General features: G+C 43.7%; 1 protein-coding gene across 1 annotated transcript in view; it reads left to right on the top strand.

Annotated features, from left to right (window-relative positions):
- Window positions 1-934: 934 nt before the first annotated feature.
- Cttnbp2nl (CTTNBP2 N-terminal like) overlaps window positions 935-19125 on the top strand; it is a 33018-nt gene continuing 14827 nt past the window's right edge. The window contains exons 1-2 of the mRNA XM_059266023.1: window positions 935-1054; window positions 5856-5963. Coding sequence (XP_059122006.1) covers window positions 5865-5963 — 99 coding nt within the window. The 5' untranslated portion in view covers window positions 935-1054; window positions 5856-5864. The remainder of the gene's footprint in view (window positions 1055-5855; window positions 5964-19125) is intronic.

Here is a 19125-nt window from a genome sequence, read left to right as displayed (position 1 = left end):
CCTTCAACCCCCTTCCCTACCCTGGACCCACCACCCTACCCCCCCATCCCTACCCTGGCCTCCCCCTTTCTACCCCCGACCCCGCATCCCTACCCACTATCCCCCATCCCTACCCTTGATCCCCCATCCCTACCCCTGACCCCCCATTCCTACCCCCAGTCCTCCTACCCTCCCTTTTCTTGCCCCACTCTTTTCCTGGTGCCCCCCTTTTTGTCCTTTTCAGTTTCACTTCTTTTATGTTGTGGGGTGTGTGTGTGTGTGTGTGTGTGTGTGTGTCTTTTTTAACTATAGATTAATACTATTGGGGAACTATAAACATTTGTTTATAAGTCCGCGTTTAATGTGGAGACATGGTGGGAAAATAGAAATTGGCGGTATTTGGTCATCCTTTTAATCAGTGGAAATGGTCACAGATTTCTTTGGTTATCAGGAAGTGAGATGAGATGTTTCCTTACTCAGATTTGGCAGTGGAACATTTTGGTTGTGATTATGTTCTGAGTGAATTGTGGCATTGTGCATGAGTCTGATGCTGACAGACCTGTCAGTTCAGGGAAATTGAGTGCCCAGTGCCCTTGAGAAGTTAGTCCTTGAAATGGCACTGGATGTCAGAAGAGATTTCAGGATCTCGGAGGCTGAGGCAAGAGGATCATTTGAGTTTGAGGCTGCCCGAGGCTCTGTAGCAAGCCCCTGTTAAAAGAAAAGGGGGAGGGTCAGCAGCTCCCACCCTCCCTAATTACCCTTGCAAAAGGGAAGTCAGAGCCCTAGCGCTTCATGTATTATTCAGCTTCAGCCGAGGGACTGGCCGTGCTCTTGTCGTTAACAGCCTACGCTGTCAGGCCTTACCAGCTGGGGTCCTAGTTGGCACTAACGGTGCGCATCACTTTGTTCACAGTGTGGTCACAAGGACAATGACTTTCTTCTTGTTTTGCAGAGTTGGACGCTTTTCCACCATGCCGATGACGTTTTAGATACCTGTCAATTTTCTCAAACTTTCACTGAAGGAAACCTCTAAGACTTTGTACCGGAGGACTCGAGTGCAGCCACCAATTACCAGGTCAGTGTCACCCCCACTCCACCCACAAACACACCACTGCCACACTAAATCATAATGCAGTCTGGAGGTCTCTAGTGCAGACAAGATTTTATTGTAAGAAGTATTATAATGTGTATTGAGACTAGATCCCAATGTATAGACTAGCAAAGAATTGCTAAGTTTTAGTATTTATGAAGCAAGGAATATGCTGGTCTTGAGTTTCACAGCTGTGGCCCTTCTCCCATCTTGTATACTGTTTGTATTGCATTAGAAACAATAAGCCAGATGATTTGATATGTGTTCATAAAATGTTCCAGATACTAGAATTTGTGTGTAGAAGTGATTTATAGACACAGGTAAGACTACAGTGTGTATGTGTGTTATAGATGCATGTGTGTGACAGTACATGCTCCTGTGCATGCACGTGTAGACACCAAAGGACAGTATGGGATGTCTTCCTCCATTGCTCTTCACCTTGTTTTTGGAGACAAGGTGTCTCACTGAACCTAGTGCTCCCTGCTTGGCTAGATTGGCTCATCAGTGGGCTGTAGGGATCTGCTGTCTCCGTCATCACCAGTACTGACTAGGGTTACAGGTGCCTGCTGCCATGCCCCACTTCTTTATATGGGTGCTGGAGAGTTGAACTTGGGTCTTTATCTTGCACAGCAAGGAATTTACCCAATGAGCTATCTTTCCAGCCCCAGGAGTATCGTTCTTTATGTCATTGATTAAAAAAAAAAAAAAATAGGATTTTTTTTTCTTGTGTAGGCTAGACTGCTTTATAATTTAAGTGACTCTGAAGATGATAGCAGTTTTTTTATGTTTTCATGGAGATGTATATTATCATAGCAGGTCAGAGACTTACAGTCTGATTTAGCTAGGGTATGTGTGTGTTGGATTTTTTATTTGTTTTGTTGTTTGGTTGGTTTTTCAAGACAAGGTTTCTCTGTGTAGCTCTGGTTGTCCTAGAACTTACTCTGTAGACCAGGCTGACCTCAAACTCAAAGATCTGCCTACCTCTGCCTCCCAAATGCTGGGATCAAAGGCATGTGCTGCCACCGCCCAGCTGTGTGTTGGTTTTTGTTTCCGTGGTAGTAGGGGTAAAACCCAGTACCTACTGGACTAACAGTCCACCACTGCGCTTCACTTCCAGTCCTTAGGCTTGGAAAGGAACTAAGAAGGACTTTGGAGAGCACCTAACTTGTTGTTTGTTGTTGTTGTGTTGTGGTTTTGGTTTTTTGAGACAAGGTTTCCCTGTGTAGCCCTGGTTGTCCTGGAACTCACTCTGTACACCTGGCTGTCCTCCAACTCAGCTCTGCCTGGCTCTGCCTCCTGAGTGCTGGGATTAAAGGTGTGCACCACCACTGCCCAGCCTAATTTGTTTTGTTTTACCTGTTAAGAAACAGGGCAGCTAAGTATCTGGGTTCTCAAGGCCATCTAGTCTGTCCTGTCCCCAGGACTGGCAGTCTGTATTCTCAGTAGCCCACGGTGTTTCACTGGAATGACGCTGCTGCTTTTGGTCATAGTTTTGAACCTCTAAACAAAAATGTTTAAAGACTCCAAAAATAGTGACGAAAAGAGAATAATACAGGGGCTGGAGAGATGGCTCAGAGGTTAAGAGCACTGACTGCTCTTCCAGAGGTCCTGAGTTCAATTCCGAGCAACCACATGGTGGCTCACAACCATCTGTAATGAGATCTGGTGCCCTCTTCTGGCCTGCAGGGATACATGCTGTATACGTAATAAATCTTTAAAAAAAAAGAGAGAGAGAATAATACGAACAGTGATTTTTAGCGTTGTTTCTGCCATCTTGCCTTGGTGCTTAGATGGCCAGTTGATTTACTCTACTTCATTGGTATTTGTGGTGTGCCTTTCCTATGTGCCCATTATTCTGTTTAGCATCATGGGAAGAGAGAGGAAGAGCATGAAAGGATATCCCTTCTGCCCTGTGATCTCGATGAGGGAAGTCAAAGTAAGAAACCAGCTTGACTCAGCTGGTGTTGAATTCCTCACCATGCTTCCCTCCGGATGCTGGCCTCTGGATGCGGTCATGACTGCAGAGGGGCAGCTTTTCCCATGCCTTCTTTAGAGTTATTTCAGAAAATGAAAGAATCAGCATCAGCTGGGCGGTGGTGGCGCACGCCTTTAATCCCAGCACTGGGAGGCAGAGGCAGGCGGATCTCTGTGAGTTTGAGGCCAGCCTGGTCTACAGAGCGAGATCCAGGAAAGGCGCAAAACTACACAGAGAAACCCTGTCTCGAAAAAAACAACAACAACAACAACAAAAAAAAAGCGAAAGAATCGTAGTTATTAATTACTACAGTAGGGAGCTGGGAGATAGCTCAGTGGTTAAGTGCTTGTTGAGTGATGGTACATGCCTTTAATTCCAACATTCAGGAGGCAGAGGCAGGCCGATCTCTGTGAGCTCAAGGTCAGCAAAAAAAAAAAAAAAAAAAAGAGTGCTTGTTGCTCCTTCAAGGAACCTGAGTTCAGTTCCCAGCATCACGTAGGCCGGCTCATAACTACATGTAACTCCAGCTTCAGGGGATTTGATGCTCTCTTCTGACCTTAATGGCACCTGCACTCAGGTGCACATACACACAGATGTACATAAGTCAAAAAATAATAATTATTCAAACAGGACCAATGAGATGGTTCATTGGATAAAATCACTTGCTGCCCAAGCCTGATGACCTAGGTTCGATTCCTGGAACCCAAACTAAAGGAGAGAATGGACTCCTGAAAGTTGTGGTCTCACCTCCACATGCGCCATGGCACACACATTGCCCTCCTCACACTTACACCTGCACAAAATAAGTAGATAAGTGATTAAATTTTTTTCTTAAAGTTGTCGATTGAGGTGTGGTAGTTTATGCTGGCACTCTCAGCACTAGAGAGGCTGAGGCAGGAAGACTGCTGTGTGTTCAAGGCTAATCTAGTCTGGACTTCAGAGTGAGATCCTGTCTCAAAAAAAACAACCAAGGAAGGAAGGAAGTCCTTGAAACAGCTCTGGATGTCTTCAAGCTTTCTAAAGCCCCATCTTCCTGAAATACATCATGAGAGGAAGTCTCGCAGGCATTCAGATGGAAGATGTAGTCCTGGCACTGGCCGCAAAGGCTTGTGTTCTTTGTCGTGCCCTGTATAGCTCAAGGCAGGACTGACAGACAGCTTTATTAAGTTTATTGATGGTTTTCTAATTGGGATTATTTCCTTTTGTGTTTTGTTTTCACAATAACTTACAGGACATAATCTTCAATGCTACTGTGGGATTCACTAGAGGTGGGAAATCCACTAATAGAAGTTAGCATTTAGAGCTGAGGTTACACTAAGGACATTTTACTATGTGGTAAAAGGTTACTGTGTATAAAAAATTACATGCTAGAACATGCTCTGATGACAAATTGAAGTACACATCTGTTCATGTTCTCCTTCACTTTAGTGCGGTGGCCCTGAACGAGTCAGTAGCTTTTTTGAGTGCCCCTCTCATTTAAATTGAAGAATGAGGAATTGCTGGAGAGTACATGAACTCATACTGCCTTCACTCTGAAGAAAAACTATGACAGTTTACAGTTTAGGAATAAAAAGTAGAAGGAAAATAGTATCTGTACTCCCGTGGAAGCTACAAAATCTTGTGCATTATTCACAGGTGGGAGACCCTTCACAGGTGATGGAACAAACCACCTTCTGCCTGCGTGTATTCGAAGACAGTAGATTGAGTTGGTGCCACACCATTTAACAGATCCTTGTAGAAATGTGAACTTGTTAAACAAATCACTAAAACGCCTCTTATAACTGGTAAACATGGTGAGCAAAGTAGAATACAAAATCAATAGAAAAACAGCACATTTCCTGTATGCCACTGACAAACGACTCAGGAAAGCAGTCCTGTTCACAATAGCTTCAAAAAATAAGTAAAAACTAAAATGCCTAGGAATAGACCGAACCAGGAAGTAAGCTATTTCTACAGGGGAAATGGTGGAGCACTGAAGAATAATTGAAGACTCTGGAAGATAGAAAGATCTTTATGTTCATGGGTCAGCAGAGTCTCAAAAAAGAAATAAACTAAGGGGCTGAGAGATGGCTCTGTGCTTAAGAGCACTTGCTGCTCTTGTAGGGGACCCAAGGTTAGTTCCAAGCACCCACATCAGGTGGTTCCCAACCTCCTGTAACTCCAGCTCCAGAGGAATTCAGTGCCCTCTTCTGGCCACTGTAGACACTGTCTTCATGCACAAACCTGCACACAGATACATAATTAAAAAGAAAACTGAAATCTTTTTAGAATATGAAGACAGACAAGTGCTTATTTCCATATGCTGTGTTTTTAGGTCTGCTTTACTGAATGATGGGTAAACATTGTGATCCCTACTCTTACGCTCTCAGCAAGTATTACCTTTGCTTAAACCTTACTTCAGCCAAATGAGAGATGCCTGAATGGTCTGTGTGTGTGCACTTTTCAAGTTGAGCTATCTAAAACGGGATCTTTGTGGGATCCAATAATTCTTTAGTGAAATGGTACCTAGTGGAACCCAATTCTACCTCAGTTTCTAGCAGACAAAATTAGTTCCTGATCCTTTCTGAGACCCAGGTTGCAAACCAGCCTGGAAAAGGTAATGAATAATTGATCTTGGTGATGGAATCAATAATTTAGAGTGGATTTTATTTTTCTCTTCCTGCTCGGTTTATGATTAGCATCAGAAAACTTGGTTGTTGTTTTGGATTGCAGCTCCTAAGGGTGTCGGACTGTACATCTGTCTTGCCTTCTTTCCTTCACTCCGGTCAAGCTCGCTCCTCTTCTGGAGACTGATTGTTGTCTTTGTTTAAGACTTTCAGGATGAATCTGGAAAAACTCAGCAAGCCTGAACTCCTGACATTGTTCAGTATTCTTGAAGGAGAACTTGAGGCGAGGGACCTTGTCATAGAAGCCTTGAAGGTACGTAGAGAGATTGACTGGGGAGCCTACATTGTGAGTCAGTTCTCTAGTGTATTTTTAAGTGGGTACTGGTGTAGTTCCTGACGTGGCAGTGGGACATAGTGACAGTTAGTTGCTTTAGGCACACACCTATGTGTCAAGATTTTTAAGTCAAGGGTGGTGGCGCACACCTTTGATTCCAGTGCTTGAGAGGCAGAGACAGGGGGATCTCTCTGAGTTTGAAGCTAGCCTGGTCTACATAGCAATTTACAGGTAAGCCAAGGCTGTATAGACCTTGTCTCAAGAAACAGAGGGGGGAAGAGTAATGAAGCTTTTCTGCCCTCAAAATAGCCCCCTTAGTCTCTGCTAAGTTTCTAAACTTTAAACCTTGTACTTTTAGTGTGTTTTGGCTGTTTTTAAGTGCTGACTCCTTTGAGAACCTGCTGAGATCTGCTTCATGAGAAATATATTTTATATATATATATGTATGTATATGTGTATTCATATACCAGAGTTCAGGGTATAATGTCCAGGACATTAAGGCTTCCATAAAACTATCTATGCCACCAACACAATTAAAAATTCTTTTGTTCGGCCAGATGTGGTAGTGTGGTGGTGCCCACCTCTAATCCCAGCACTCAGGAGGCAGAGGCAGTCAGATCTCTTGCATTTGAGGCCAGCCTGGTCTACAAAGTGAGTTCTAGGGCAGCCAGAACTACACAGAGAAATCTTGTTTCAAAAATAAAGAAAGTTATTTTGTTACTTAATTTGTTATCTGTTGCAGTGCAGAGGTTGGGAGAAGTGTGTTAGTGAAGACAGATGATCTGTGGGAACACTGCAGAGCCTTAAAAATTCCAAGCAGATGCGCCTCCTTTCAAGTTGGAATTTTTTACACTTGCACGGCGATCTTCCCCTTCCTGTCATAACACGTTTAGATAAGAGACTTCTGAATGTGTACTTGAATACTGCTTGAATGTAGGCAGATGATACTCCCAAAGCCACTGGGCAATAACCAAAGCAGGTGAAAGGTGAGCCTGCTGAAGACAGGACTCACCACAAAGTGTAGTTAAAACATCTGAACTCATCGTTTCTGTAATTCTTAGTTTAGAGTGATGCTAGTTTCCTTTCGATGCTGACTAAAAGACTGACTTTACTAGTTAGGTTGGCCTCAGGACACCTTCCCATTCCTTGTCCTGACCTGGTAATGAGAAGAACAGGAAAAGTCCCACGGAAGGTTTGAACCCATTCTTAACCCTACTGGTACCCGTTGTTGCTCTGCGTTCCTCCCCCATCGTCTGCCATCATCCCCTCAGAGCTGGACCGGGTGGGAGGAGAACGCCTGGAATGGGAAGAGTCGGACTGTGCTCTGAGTTTTGCTTTGACAGTTTCCCCGGCCCGAGAGGGCGCAGAGCGGCACCTGCTGTGTGTGTCACTGTTCATTCTCCCCGAAGCCTGACGAGCCTAATGTAGATACTTGGTAAATATTTGCTGTAGTCATTTTTGTTGTTGAAGATTAACTCAGGGACATGATCAAGCCACATCCCTAGCACCAAATATTTGTTGAGCAAATAAAATGACTGTGTTGTTGTGATGTGTTGCCTTAAGACTGCCACAGTACTTCAAGGCATGTGTGTGGAGTTAGTAAAACTGTTCTCTGTTCTCTGCCACAGGATGACTACTTGGCTGTTTGTTGTGCGTGTTTCCTAACGGTTTTCCTACATGTCTAGTTCTATGTATTATAAGAATAGTCTGAAAAGTTGATAGGAACCAGAGAAGCAGGAGCTCTGAGCTCTATAACGGAGTTGTTTTGGTAGCAGGTGGCATTCAGAATCGGGGCCAAGTGTTAGACTGAATCTGTGTGTGGCCTGTTGGTGATAGAACTGAGCTCAGTCTCCATCCAGTTGAGTTCCGCCACAAGACAGGCGTCTCCAGACATCTACTGAGGCAGAGTTGTTCACAGCTGGGGTAGAGTCACCGTCCGCACCAAGGCTCTTTGCTGCTGCTGTTTTGACTTCACTTTCAGTTATGTGTATTAGTGTTTTCCTTCACGATGTATGTGCACTGTGTGTGTACCTGGTGCCTGGGAACCAGAGAAGGAAACCAGCTTCCCTGAAACTGGAGTTACAGACAGTTGTGAACCACCATGCTCTTAACCACCTAGCCATCTCTCCAGCCTCATGTCAGATTCTTTACATTAAAGTGAAATCTCACTTAATTTGTGGATAGTGTCTGTTTGCTTGTTTGTTTGTTTGTTAGGGTTCTGTAACAATAGCAGATGTTATTGTCTTACAGCTATTTTGCTTAACAGGTACCTGTTGGAATTTCTGAACTAACAATGACTTTCTTTTTATTATTAGTTCTAATTCATACTCAGTGAGTTAAAAGGCTTTTATCTTTGATTTTTGGGTTTGGGGGTTTTTTTGGATTTGTTTTATTTTTAATGTGTGTGTGTGTGTGTGTGTGTGTGTGTGCATGCACATATGCATGAGCACATACAAACAAGTAGAGATTCTCTGGGAGGCCAGAGGCATTGGATCCCTTCCAGCTGGAGTTACAGGTTGTTGTGTGCTGCTTGAAGTAGGTTCTGGGAACCGAACTCTGGTCCTCTGCAAGGTTAACCTCTGGGCCATCTCTTATCTCTCCAGGCCACTTCCTCCCATCCCCACTTTTGACACAGGATCAAACTATGTAGCCTGGTTGACCTGGACCTCAGGCCTCAAAAAGATCCTTTTGCCTCTCGAGTACTGGGAATAAAGTTGTGCTCTAGAAATGCCCAGCTTGGTCTTTCTTAAACAATTTTGATTGGTCTTTTCTGTTTGCTTTCAAAGGGGAAGGACAGTGTCCTTTTCTACTTTTAAGTTTTTGTTCTGTATATAAAACCATATGGCTACCTGTTGCTTCTCAGTGAATATCAGGTCACACTGGCAGGTTTTGTTCCTACAGTTTGTAAAGATGAATCCCACTATAGAGGTGGGACAGTAAAAGCTTTATTCACTGGCTGGAATTGTTACCACATGCTAGATTGCACTACAGCTCTTAGAGTCTCCAAGCAGTGTGTTTCTCCTTCCCATAGAAAAGGCATCTTGCCCTCTCTGTTGCAGCGAAAGCATGTTTGGCATAAGACCAGAAAGGCAGTGTTTCTATGATGTAATAACCAGTCTTCCTGTAGGTGAACTTCAGTTGTTAAAGAGGCCATTTATACTGTATTTGGTCCCAATTGAACCTTATATAAACATGATTTTCTATTTAGAAGCATGTGTCAGGGAAAAACAATCTTCATGAAAGTCACATAAGCTTTTATTTTCCTGAGTGAGAACACTGTAGGAATCCCCTCAATTGTAAAAGGAAAATTACATTGCTTAGAAGCCAGGGGTGGAGTTACACAATTCAGCAGGAAAGCCCCAGTTCAGTAATTCCATGCAGATCTAGAAAGTGCCTGCTGCAGAGGAGGACAAGGGACTGCAATCAGTAGCCATTTAAAAACCTGGAAAACAGAATTGACCGCTAATCAAATTTAGAGCATATGCTTTGCTTTTTCTCTTCCGTGCTTGATGTATTCTACATTCAATGCCCATGTCTTCCTCTGATGCAGAGCCACACTTAGCTGTATCCACATAGAATCAATCTGTCTCAAAAAACAAAACAAAACAAAAACCCCGGAAAACAATAAAGGAAGACATCTTCCATCAGTCTTTAGCACACACATGTGCACACAAACACAAATGTTATTATGGCTCTCTTCTGGATAAATTGAGAGACAGACAGACAGACAGACAGACTGATTGACTCTGACTGACTAGACAGGGTAGGCAGGGTATGTACTCCTTTACCAATAGTTACTGTCATTACAATCTAAGCTACAAAATTCATTGGTTTAGGGCAGAATTACGTTCATAAAGCAAACAGTGCTGATGGGGTGCTGTCCTCTTTGAGGAAGATATGAGCTTATACTTTTCAGTGGCATTTACTGTTGTTACCAGTAGTGCTTGTTTGGAATTACTCCATCCCTACCCTCATAACCAAATGTATGTATTTATTTATTTATTTTTGGTTTTTCGAGACAGGGTTTCTCTGTGTAGCTTTGCGCCTTTCCTGGGACTCACTTGGTAGCCCAGGCTGGCCTCGAACTCACAGAGATCCGCCTGGCTCTGCCTCCCGAGTGCTGGGATTAAAGGCGTGCGCCACCACCGCCGCCTGGCTCCAAATGTATTTCTTTTGAAACAGCTGACAAAGGTTAAGGTTGACCTTGTGGCTTGGAACAGATTGTACATTACAGCTCCCCCCCCCAACCACCTCCCATATTTTTGTGTTTTGAGACAGTCTTGCCATTCAGCCCAAGCTGGCCTTGAGCTCAAGATCTGTCTGTCTCTACCAGAGTGTTGCAGTCCTGAGTGTGTTCTGGAGACCATTTCCAGTCACAAGGACACATGTCCATCACCCCTAAGATCTTCTTTGTGCCCTTTTTAATCCACCCTGCCTAACCTTCCTACCCCTGCTCCTGAATGCCTGGTCTACTTTCTGTCCCCAGATGTTGGCTATATTATGGTTTTATGGAATCATACAGATTTAGTTGTGGAAGAGTGAACTTCTTCAACGCTACATGATTTTTTTATTGTCTGAGAGTTTTATATATGTAGATGGTGTGTTTTGATCAAATCCACCTGATTCCCTTCCCTCCAGTTCCCCCTTTATCTGCCCCCTGCCACTCTTCCCTCTCAACTCCATGTACTTTGTTTTCAAGCCCACTGAGTCCACATAGTGCTGCCTCTATGTACATGGGCACAGGACCATCTCCTGGAGCCTAGGCCACATCCCTGGGAAAAACAGACTTCCCCCATATCCCATAACAGCCGTCAGCTGCCAAGAGCCTCTCGCCCATCAACACTTGGGTTTTAGCTGGGTCTTAAGCATGCAGCCTCTGTCACTGTGGGTTCATGTGTGTAACGGGTACCCTGTCATGTCTAACAACGACTGTTTCTCTGCACACATCTACTGCTGACTCTTACAGACTTGGCAGTCCCTCTTTGTCCATGCTCTCTGAGCCTTGAGGGAAGGGAGTGTGCCACAGATGTTCCATAGCTGAGCATTTCAGTCTCTTAGTCTCTGTTTTAACTGCCACTTACTGCAAAAAGAGGCTTCTGTGATGATAGTTGAGATGCCCCAACCATAGGTACAAAGATAAGTTAGGGGGCAGCCGGTTACTCTGCATATGATTATTAGCTATGCTGTTGTTATGTATTGATAGTTGATTTCTTTTATGACTGAGTGATGTTCCACTATATGTATATATACATCATAGTTTGTTTTATCCATTCATCTTAGTATCTACATTATTTCTAGCTCTGTGTTATTATAAATAAAGCCACTGTGAACATTTACCTGTGCAAGGCTTTGTTTGGACATATATATGCTTTTAGTTCTTTTGGTTAAATACCTAGGAATGGAAAGATTGTATTAAAAAATAGGTATATATTTACTTTTGAGAGAGAGCGCAAATTTAAGTGCTGGGATTTTATTAGCTGCTATGCCAAGTATCATGTTTAATTTTTAAGAGACTATCCAAGTAGTTTTTCAATGTGATAAACCGTTTTATAGTCCCCATCATGTGTTAAAGAGTTTTAGTGGCTCCACAGCTTCTCCAGCATTTGGTACAGCCCCCTTTTTTATTTTAGCCGTTCTAACAGGTGTGTCCTAATTCACTTCAATTTCATTGTTATTGTATGAGACCCTATAACCCAGGCTGGCCTGGAACACACTTACGTAGCTCAGGTTGGCTTGGAACTCAGGGAAGTCCTGCCTTGGCTACAAGTTCCAGCACCCACACCAGGCTCTCACTTCAGTTTTGAAATGCCATTGAGTATTTAGATGTCATCGGTAGTTTCTTCCTTAGTCTTTGAGACACTGTATAGCCCAGATTGTCTGAAGTTTACCCTTCTCCCACCTCAACCTCCTGAGTAAAGTTGCAGGTAAGGCTGTTCGTAGAGCAGAATTCATAGCAATGGAAGTGCTAGAAACAGCCTAGCATCTCACAGTGGGGTCTGGACAAGAAAATTATGATGTAATCAGAGTGGAGTACCTTCAAACTAGTAAGGAAAATAGTCTTTGTGTGCTATATGGAACCCTGTCCACAATGCAGTATGTGAAAATGTAGAACCATGAACATAGAAAAAGAAATTGTTACTGGTGGAAACTCCCAAGCTTCCCCATTCTCCCTTGGATTGCTTCCCTGAAGGTGGTGGGAGTCCTGTACCACCCACCCAGGGAAAGCTGAGTCAGTGAGGGAGAAATACCAATGGGGTGCCCTGGCAGAAAGCCAAAAGAAGGGGAAAGACTGTTCATATCGATGAATGTTCATAAACTGGGTGTTTAGAACAAGAAGCTTGTGTTCTTAAGTGATCATTACCTGACTTTTATTCATGAAAACATTGAACCTCGTCTATAACAGCTAGCTCTTAAAAGTAATTATGTAGTGTCAGCTGTTTGGTGGACGGCTTTCTGTTACATGTCATTCATGCCGTTAAGTGTGTGAGCAGTAATTACAGGTGCCAGAAAAACAGCGACCTTTCTCATCCGGCACACATTGTCCTGTGGACTCTGGGATCTGTGTATGGGAGCTGGGGCCTGTGCCTGGGAGGAAGGGATGGGGTTCTGCTTGTGAAGTGTCACTTCCTTCCAGAACAGTTCTCCTCTCAGGCAGTTGCGGATGAGCGTATTGCAGTCACTCAGCCTGAAACTAAGACAGATAAAAAAGGAAGCAGCTTATTCCTGTTATTTTGACTTCCTGTCATTGTGTCTCCTGGCATGTGTTGGCCTCGTGAGTCAGGTTTAATCAGAGGTTATTTCTAGCTGCTCCTATAGAGAGAATCAAGGAAAAGTATGGAAGTTTTAGTTTAAAATAAAAACTGGTCTGTCATGTAGTGTGTTGATTGAGCCCGTTGTAGAAATAATTAGGACAGGAGAAAGCCATCTTATCTGCCTGCTGATAGTCTGTGTGGAAAGGAGACGCTTACAGAATGCATTGGGAATTTTAATAAATGGAAAACTGGGAGATGACTCTCAGCAAGTAAAGGTGCTTACTGCCCAGTGTCACAAGTCTGCCGACCTGAGTTCAAGTCTCAGAACCCATGTAAAGGTGGAAGGAATAAACCATCTCCACAAAGTTGTCCTGACCTCCACACTCACACCCATATACACAATAATAAATAAATAAATGTTCTTAAAAACAAAAGCTAGAAACTTTTCATAGGGGCTAAAGAGATGGCTCAGGTTAAGAGTCCTTGCTGTTCTTCCAGAGGACCTGGGATAGGCCCCCTGCACCAACATCAGGCAGCAACAGCCGGTCGTAACTCCAGCCCCAGAGATCCAACACCTTCTTCTGGATACTTCAGGCACCCATACAGGAGTGGTATATGCTCATGCAGGAGCACACTTGTACACGTGGATAGAAACATTAAAATCTTTTCTTAAAAAAGAAAGAAAAGAAAGATCTCTCCTACAACACTGATCTTTCACTGGGTAGTGGCCCACACTTTGATCCCAGCATTCGGGAGGTTGAGGCAAGCAGATCTCTCCGAGTTCTGGGACAGCCCAGGCTACACAGAGAAACTCTGTCCGGGGAAGGGGAGTACTGTTCTTCCATATGCACCCACTGTTTAACATAGCACCTTGAAACTGTAAACCAATAAAGTAAAGCTGCATAACCTGGTGCCCCTCACTGTGGATTATTCCTGAGTGTAGGGTTCTCACTGTGCATGCCAAGCTGGCCTTGAGTCCACTGTGTAGCCCATACCCCCAATCTGGCCTCAGCTCCTAGCAATCTCCCTGCCTCAGCCTCTCCAGGGCTGGCATTTTAGGCATGTGCCCACATGCCTGACTTGTAATATTGTTAAGAGGGGAAACTAAGTTATACACTGACTTAGATCTCTTAAGACGGTGATTGGAAAGACATAGCAGGACCTTGCAGATAGCTACATCAGTAGGTTTTAAACATACACAAACCTAAACATTGTGGTTTCTTAGAAGCAATCCAGGAGAACTCAGGAAGACTTTCAGAGAGGAAAGATAGATGAGTTAGCCCAGGAGGAGAACTCACAGACTTTTGGAGAACAGTAGATTGGGTTGCACTCAAGAAGGACTTCAGTTTATGTATACAGTTAAAATTTTAGGAGTGCTGGGATATAGAGGTGTATTACCATACCCAGTTACATGGTGCTGGGCCTTGAGCTTGGCTGCCTGCATACTGGGCACGCACTCCACCAACTGGACATCTTACCCAGCCCTTCTCTTCCCTTTCTTCGTGGCTTACTCATCCCTTACTTCCTCCCTTCTCTTGGTGCTCCAGTTTCTTCCCTTACATTACTTCCTGCCCCAGACTCAAGGGCCGTCTGAACCAATTTCTGCATTCTGTTCTTTCTTAAACACAAGGCTCTTTGTAACTGTCTTCGCTCTGAGTCGCCTGCTGTCCCCGTCTCCTCTGGTGCACTCGGGTATCTCAGTGTCATTTGCACACTCGGGTATCTCAGTGTCATTTGCACACTCGGGTATCTCAGTGTCATTTGCACACTCGGGTATCTCAGTGTCATTTGCACACTCGGGTATCTCAGTGTCATTTGCACACTCGAGTATCTAAGTGTCATTTGCACACTCGGGTATCTCAAAGTGTCATTTGCACACTTGAGTATCTAAGTGTCATTTGCACACTCGGGTATTTCAATATCATTTGCATTCTGTCTCCCAACTCTTGCATCTCTCCTTACTTTTTACCTCTATTGCTTGACTTAAATTTCACCTGCTGAAAGTACACGTAACTTCTAATGTCCCCTCTCTGTGCTGAGGATCGGACCCAGAACCTAGCTAATACTTAGGCAAACACTCTACCCCTGAACCTCCATCTCCTAATGACTTCTAATTAGATTACCTGAGTACCTTACTTTTGGTGCTGGTGCTGGTGGTTTCTTGAGACAGGGTGTTGCTGTGTGTAGCTGACAGGCATCAGACACAGCAGACTGCCTCTCTCGGCTTCCCAATTCCTAAGACTATAGGCCATTATATATGGGTGTTTTGCTGAGTATAGGTCGTGTGTGCATTCCTAGTGCTGGTGTAGGCCAGAAGAGAGCACTAGATTCCCCTGGAACTGGAGTTACAGACAGTTGTGTGTAGCAAGAATCTTAAAAGGTCTTATTAATGAATTCAAACCTGGAGCCAGGTATTGGGGTGAATGCTAGAAGATCAGAGAAGCAGAACAAGCCACAGCTTCCTCACCTCACCAGTTCCTCAGCTGATCCTGTTTCCTCAGACTGGAAGCCTCTGAGTCCTCATCCAGAATGAATCTCAGCTGAACTGCTGCTCAAACGCCTAAAAGCTTAACCAGCTCTAGTTCCTGGTCCTCACAACTTATACACCTTTCTGCTTTCTGCCATCACTTCCTGGGATTAAAGGCATGAGTCACCATGCCTGGCTGTTTCCAGTGTGGCTTTAAACTCACAGAGATCCAGATGGATCTCTGCCTCCCAAGTGATAGGATTAAAGGCGTGTGTGTGCCACCATTTTCTGGCCTCTATGTCTATCTAGTGGCTGTTCTGTCCTCTGACCCCAGGTAAGTTTATTAGGGTGCACAATATATTGGGGAACACAATATCACCACAGTTGTGAGCCACGATATGGGAGCTGGGAAGAGCAGCCAGTACTCTTAACCACTGAGCCGTCTCTCCAGCCCCTCATCTCACTTTTTAAACTTCTCTTTCCTTGGTGGCATTGACAGTCTTGTCTTAATCCTGCTCAGCCCCACATCATTTTTTCCTTCTACATTCTTCTTAAATGTTTAAAATTATTTTCTGTGATTTCCATGGTATGTGTTCAGAATCTGTGGTAGAACATTTCACGACTGTATTGTAATAGTGTTGTGTTTTGCCCTTTAGACTTTCTGGGGGTGGTTTTGTTTTATTTTGATGGTTGGTTGTGTTTGAGGGAGGGGTTGTTTGTTTATTTTATAAATTTACATTTATTTATTGTGTTTCTGGGAACCGATAGCAAGTACTCTTAACCACTGAGCATGCCAGTACATTTTTTAAAAAGCTGAATACACTTATGTGATTTCTCTTTTCTGGTTGTCCTCACTGAGTATTATAGCAGTGTGGAAATTTGTTAATTCTGATAAGTATTGCACATATCAAGGATCTTTCTGTTTTGTGTGTGAATCTCCCCCTTCCATGGCGTGAGAGCTGTTATTTAATCTCTTCCAACTGTGCCCCCCAGTATCCAGAACCTCTAAAGCACTCACAGGTATTTGTCACATGAAAAATGAGTTCAGACCCGTTGAGTCTTACTTGAATATTGTCAGTTCTCGAGAATAGATGCCAGTTATTAATGTGTTTAGAAGAGAGACTTAGCTAATAAAGTAACTCTCGCTGTTATAACTCATCCAGTCACATTATTTACATCTCTGGGAACAGCTTGTTCTTCAGACAGGAAGTCATGGCTTTGTGTTTGCTTTCGTATTTGTATAAAGGAAACCAAGTGACTGGCTGTGCCCCTCTGTCCACATGTATTCATGTAATAAAACCAATTTTCCTATTTTAATTTTTAAAATAACAGATAGTTTTATTTTATGTGTATGGGTGTTTTGCCTACATGGATGTCTGTGCACCATATGCATGCATTACCCGGGAAGGTTGGGTGCTGGCAGTAGAGCTCAGGTATTTCTGAAGAGCATCCAGTGACCTTAGGGTTGAGTCTTCTCTCCACCCCCACCCCCATATTAATTTTCAGTGAATGTTTTGTCTTGGTATCCTTTCTAGTCAAGGTCAGGTGTAATTGTCTGCATTCCCCAATGGATAACAGTGAGATGTTTGTATCAGAAGAAAATCCAAAGCCTGCAGGTCCTTTCCCTTTACCCCCACCCCACTGTGAGATCGAACCCAAGACCTCACAAATGCTAGGCAGGCTCTTTCTCTCCCACTGAGGTTACTCGAGCCTTAAGTATTAAACAGTGCAGTGTTGCTGGTCCATACCTCCTAGATACTTAATAGAAAGTATGTTTCCCAGACTGTCCCACTGAGGGCTTTTATGAGCATCTGTCAGAATTACACTTCTTTCAGAATGCATTTCCTACCCTATTTCTCCTGTGGGCTTCATTTTTATTGGGGATTTGTTTTACTCTGTGTGTGTGTGTATGTGTGGTGGTGGTGGTGGTGGTGGTGTTGTGGGGGGGGGTGGTTGCTGTTTGAGACAGGGTCTCACTTTGTAGCTCTGGCTGTCCTGGAACTCAATCTATAGTTCAGACTAGCCTCAAACTCACAGAGATCCATCTGCCTCCCCAGTGCTGGGATTAAAGACATGCATCACCATGCCCAACTTTGTTTTTCAAGGTTTTTGGTTTTGGTTTTTTTGTTTTTATGGCTTTTAGAAAAAATGTTCACCATCTTCCTTTTCTCTGTTTTCCAAATTAACCATCCTTTAAATTTTTTATTAAACTTATTTTTAATTTATGCATATACAGACTAATAAATCTAAAACAAAAAGTTAGTACAGGCTGATTTCAGACTGGAGAGATGGCTCAGCCATTAAGATGCACACATATGCTCTTCCAGAGGACTCCAGTTCAATTCCCAACACCCACAGCAGTCAGCTCCCACCTGCCTGCAACTCCAGTTCCAGAGGATCATATGCCTCCTGAACATGCATTCATGTGTGCATACAAAGACACATACACATAACCAACAATAAAATAAAACATTTATAAAAACCTTAGCTTCAGACTTACATATTTAAAAGGAGCTCACGTGTGGTGGTAGCTCAGTGGTGGCATACGCTTGGTACACTTAGTCACCAGCCCTGAAAAAGGAGCTCACTGCATGTGACCGAGGAGGAATCCTCTTCTAGCTGGGTGACTCTGAGAAGGGCGGACTGAGTCAAATGAGTGGAATGTGATTTGTATTTATTTATTTATTTATTTTGAAGCTGGGCCTCACTATGTAGCATTGGCTGGCCTGGAACTCAGAAAACCACTGGCCCCTGAGTGCTGGGATTAAAGGTGTGTGTGCCACCACACCTGGCTGTAATGTAATTCGTCTGAACTAATACTTCTAAATCACGTACATGTACTCACACAGCCTGGCCAGCACGGGTGTGAGGCGGTCAGAGGAGAGGACAACTTCTGGGAGTTGGTTCTTCTCTTCCACTATGCAGGTCCCAAGGATCAAACTCAGGTTGTCAGTGTTGGCCTTGGCTGTAAGTACCTGCACCCACTGAGCCCTGTACTTTTCAATACACAGTGAGTGAGTAAAAGAGCCTGAGTACATTTCTAGTAGAAAGGTTTTCAGGCTTATAGGATTAACTTAAGGTGTCAGAGTCTGTGGGTTAGTCCCACTGTGTAGCACTCCAGAGGGAGTTTGGGGTCATGTACCTCCCCACCATCACCACCACCTTACCATATTTCCTGTGATTCATTAAGTCCCTGATTGTCCCATTTATCTGCAGAACCCACCCACTTCCAGGGTTGGCCTTTCCTTCCTATTCCTTATGAGTTTAAAGTCTGTGTCTTAGAAAATTCTGATCAAATAAACCGTAGCTGGTGTTCTCTAAACATGAGCGATGCTGTTTAGAAAACATTGAATAGGCAGAGGCTGCTGCCCCTTGCTGATGTTGTGTCTGTCCTCATCTCCTTGAAGACTGAGAACCGTGTGTCCCGTGCTCAAATCCTCTTCCTCTGCCACTGCCCACAGCACAGCATATGCTCTGCCCAGCAGACGTGACGTCCTCAATAAATGCATGCAAAGCTTGTGTTCTGGGAACTGTCCCCAGACTCCAGAATATTTTGGTTATCTGTTTTTTGTTTCTTTCTTTTGTATATTATATATTTGATCTACCACCAAACCTCCTTTAGTTTGCAGGCTTTTGTAACATTTGTTAGTTTAAAATAAAATCATAATGCCTTTTGTATTAGAATTTGTATATTTCTTTTACTGTAAATTGTTGGAAAACAGAGTCAGGAGTCGGCCCTCCGAGAGTCTTCATTCCGTTCAGTGTCATTTACGACTGAGGCTTACTACAAAGTAGATTTGCCTTGTGACATAGGGGACACCCACTTCTAGTCTAACTCGGGAGGAAAGTCCTTGAAATAACCCGCACTGCTTACTCTCAGTGCTCTGCAGTGGTTTCTCTTCTGGTTTTTAGGCAGGGAGGA

The sequence above is a fragment of the Peromyscus eremicus genome, chromosome 6, assembly GCF_949786415.1.
Source record: "Peromyscus eremicus chromosome 6, PerEre_H2_v1, whole genome shotgun sequence".
In the NCBI taxonomy this organism is placed as follows: Eukaryota; Metazoa; Chordata; class Mammalia; order Rodentia; family Cricetidae; genus Peromyscus; species Peromyscus eremicus.
The sequence above is the reverse complement of the archived record's forward strand: the minus strand, read 5'-3'. Positions and strand labels throughout refer to the sequence as shown.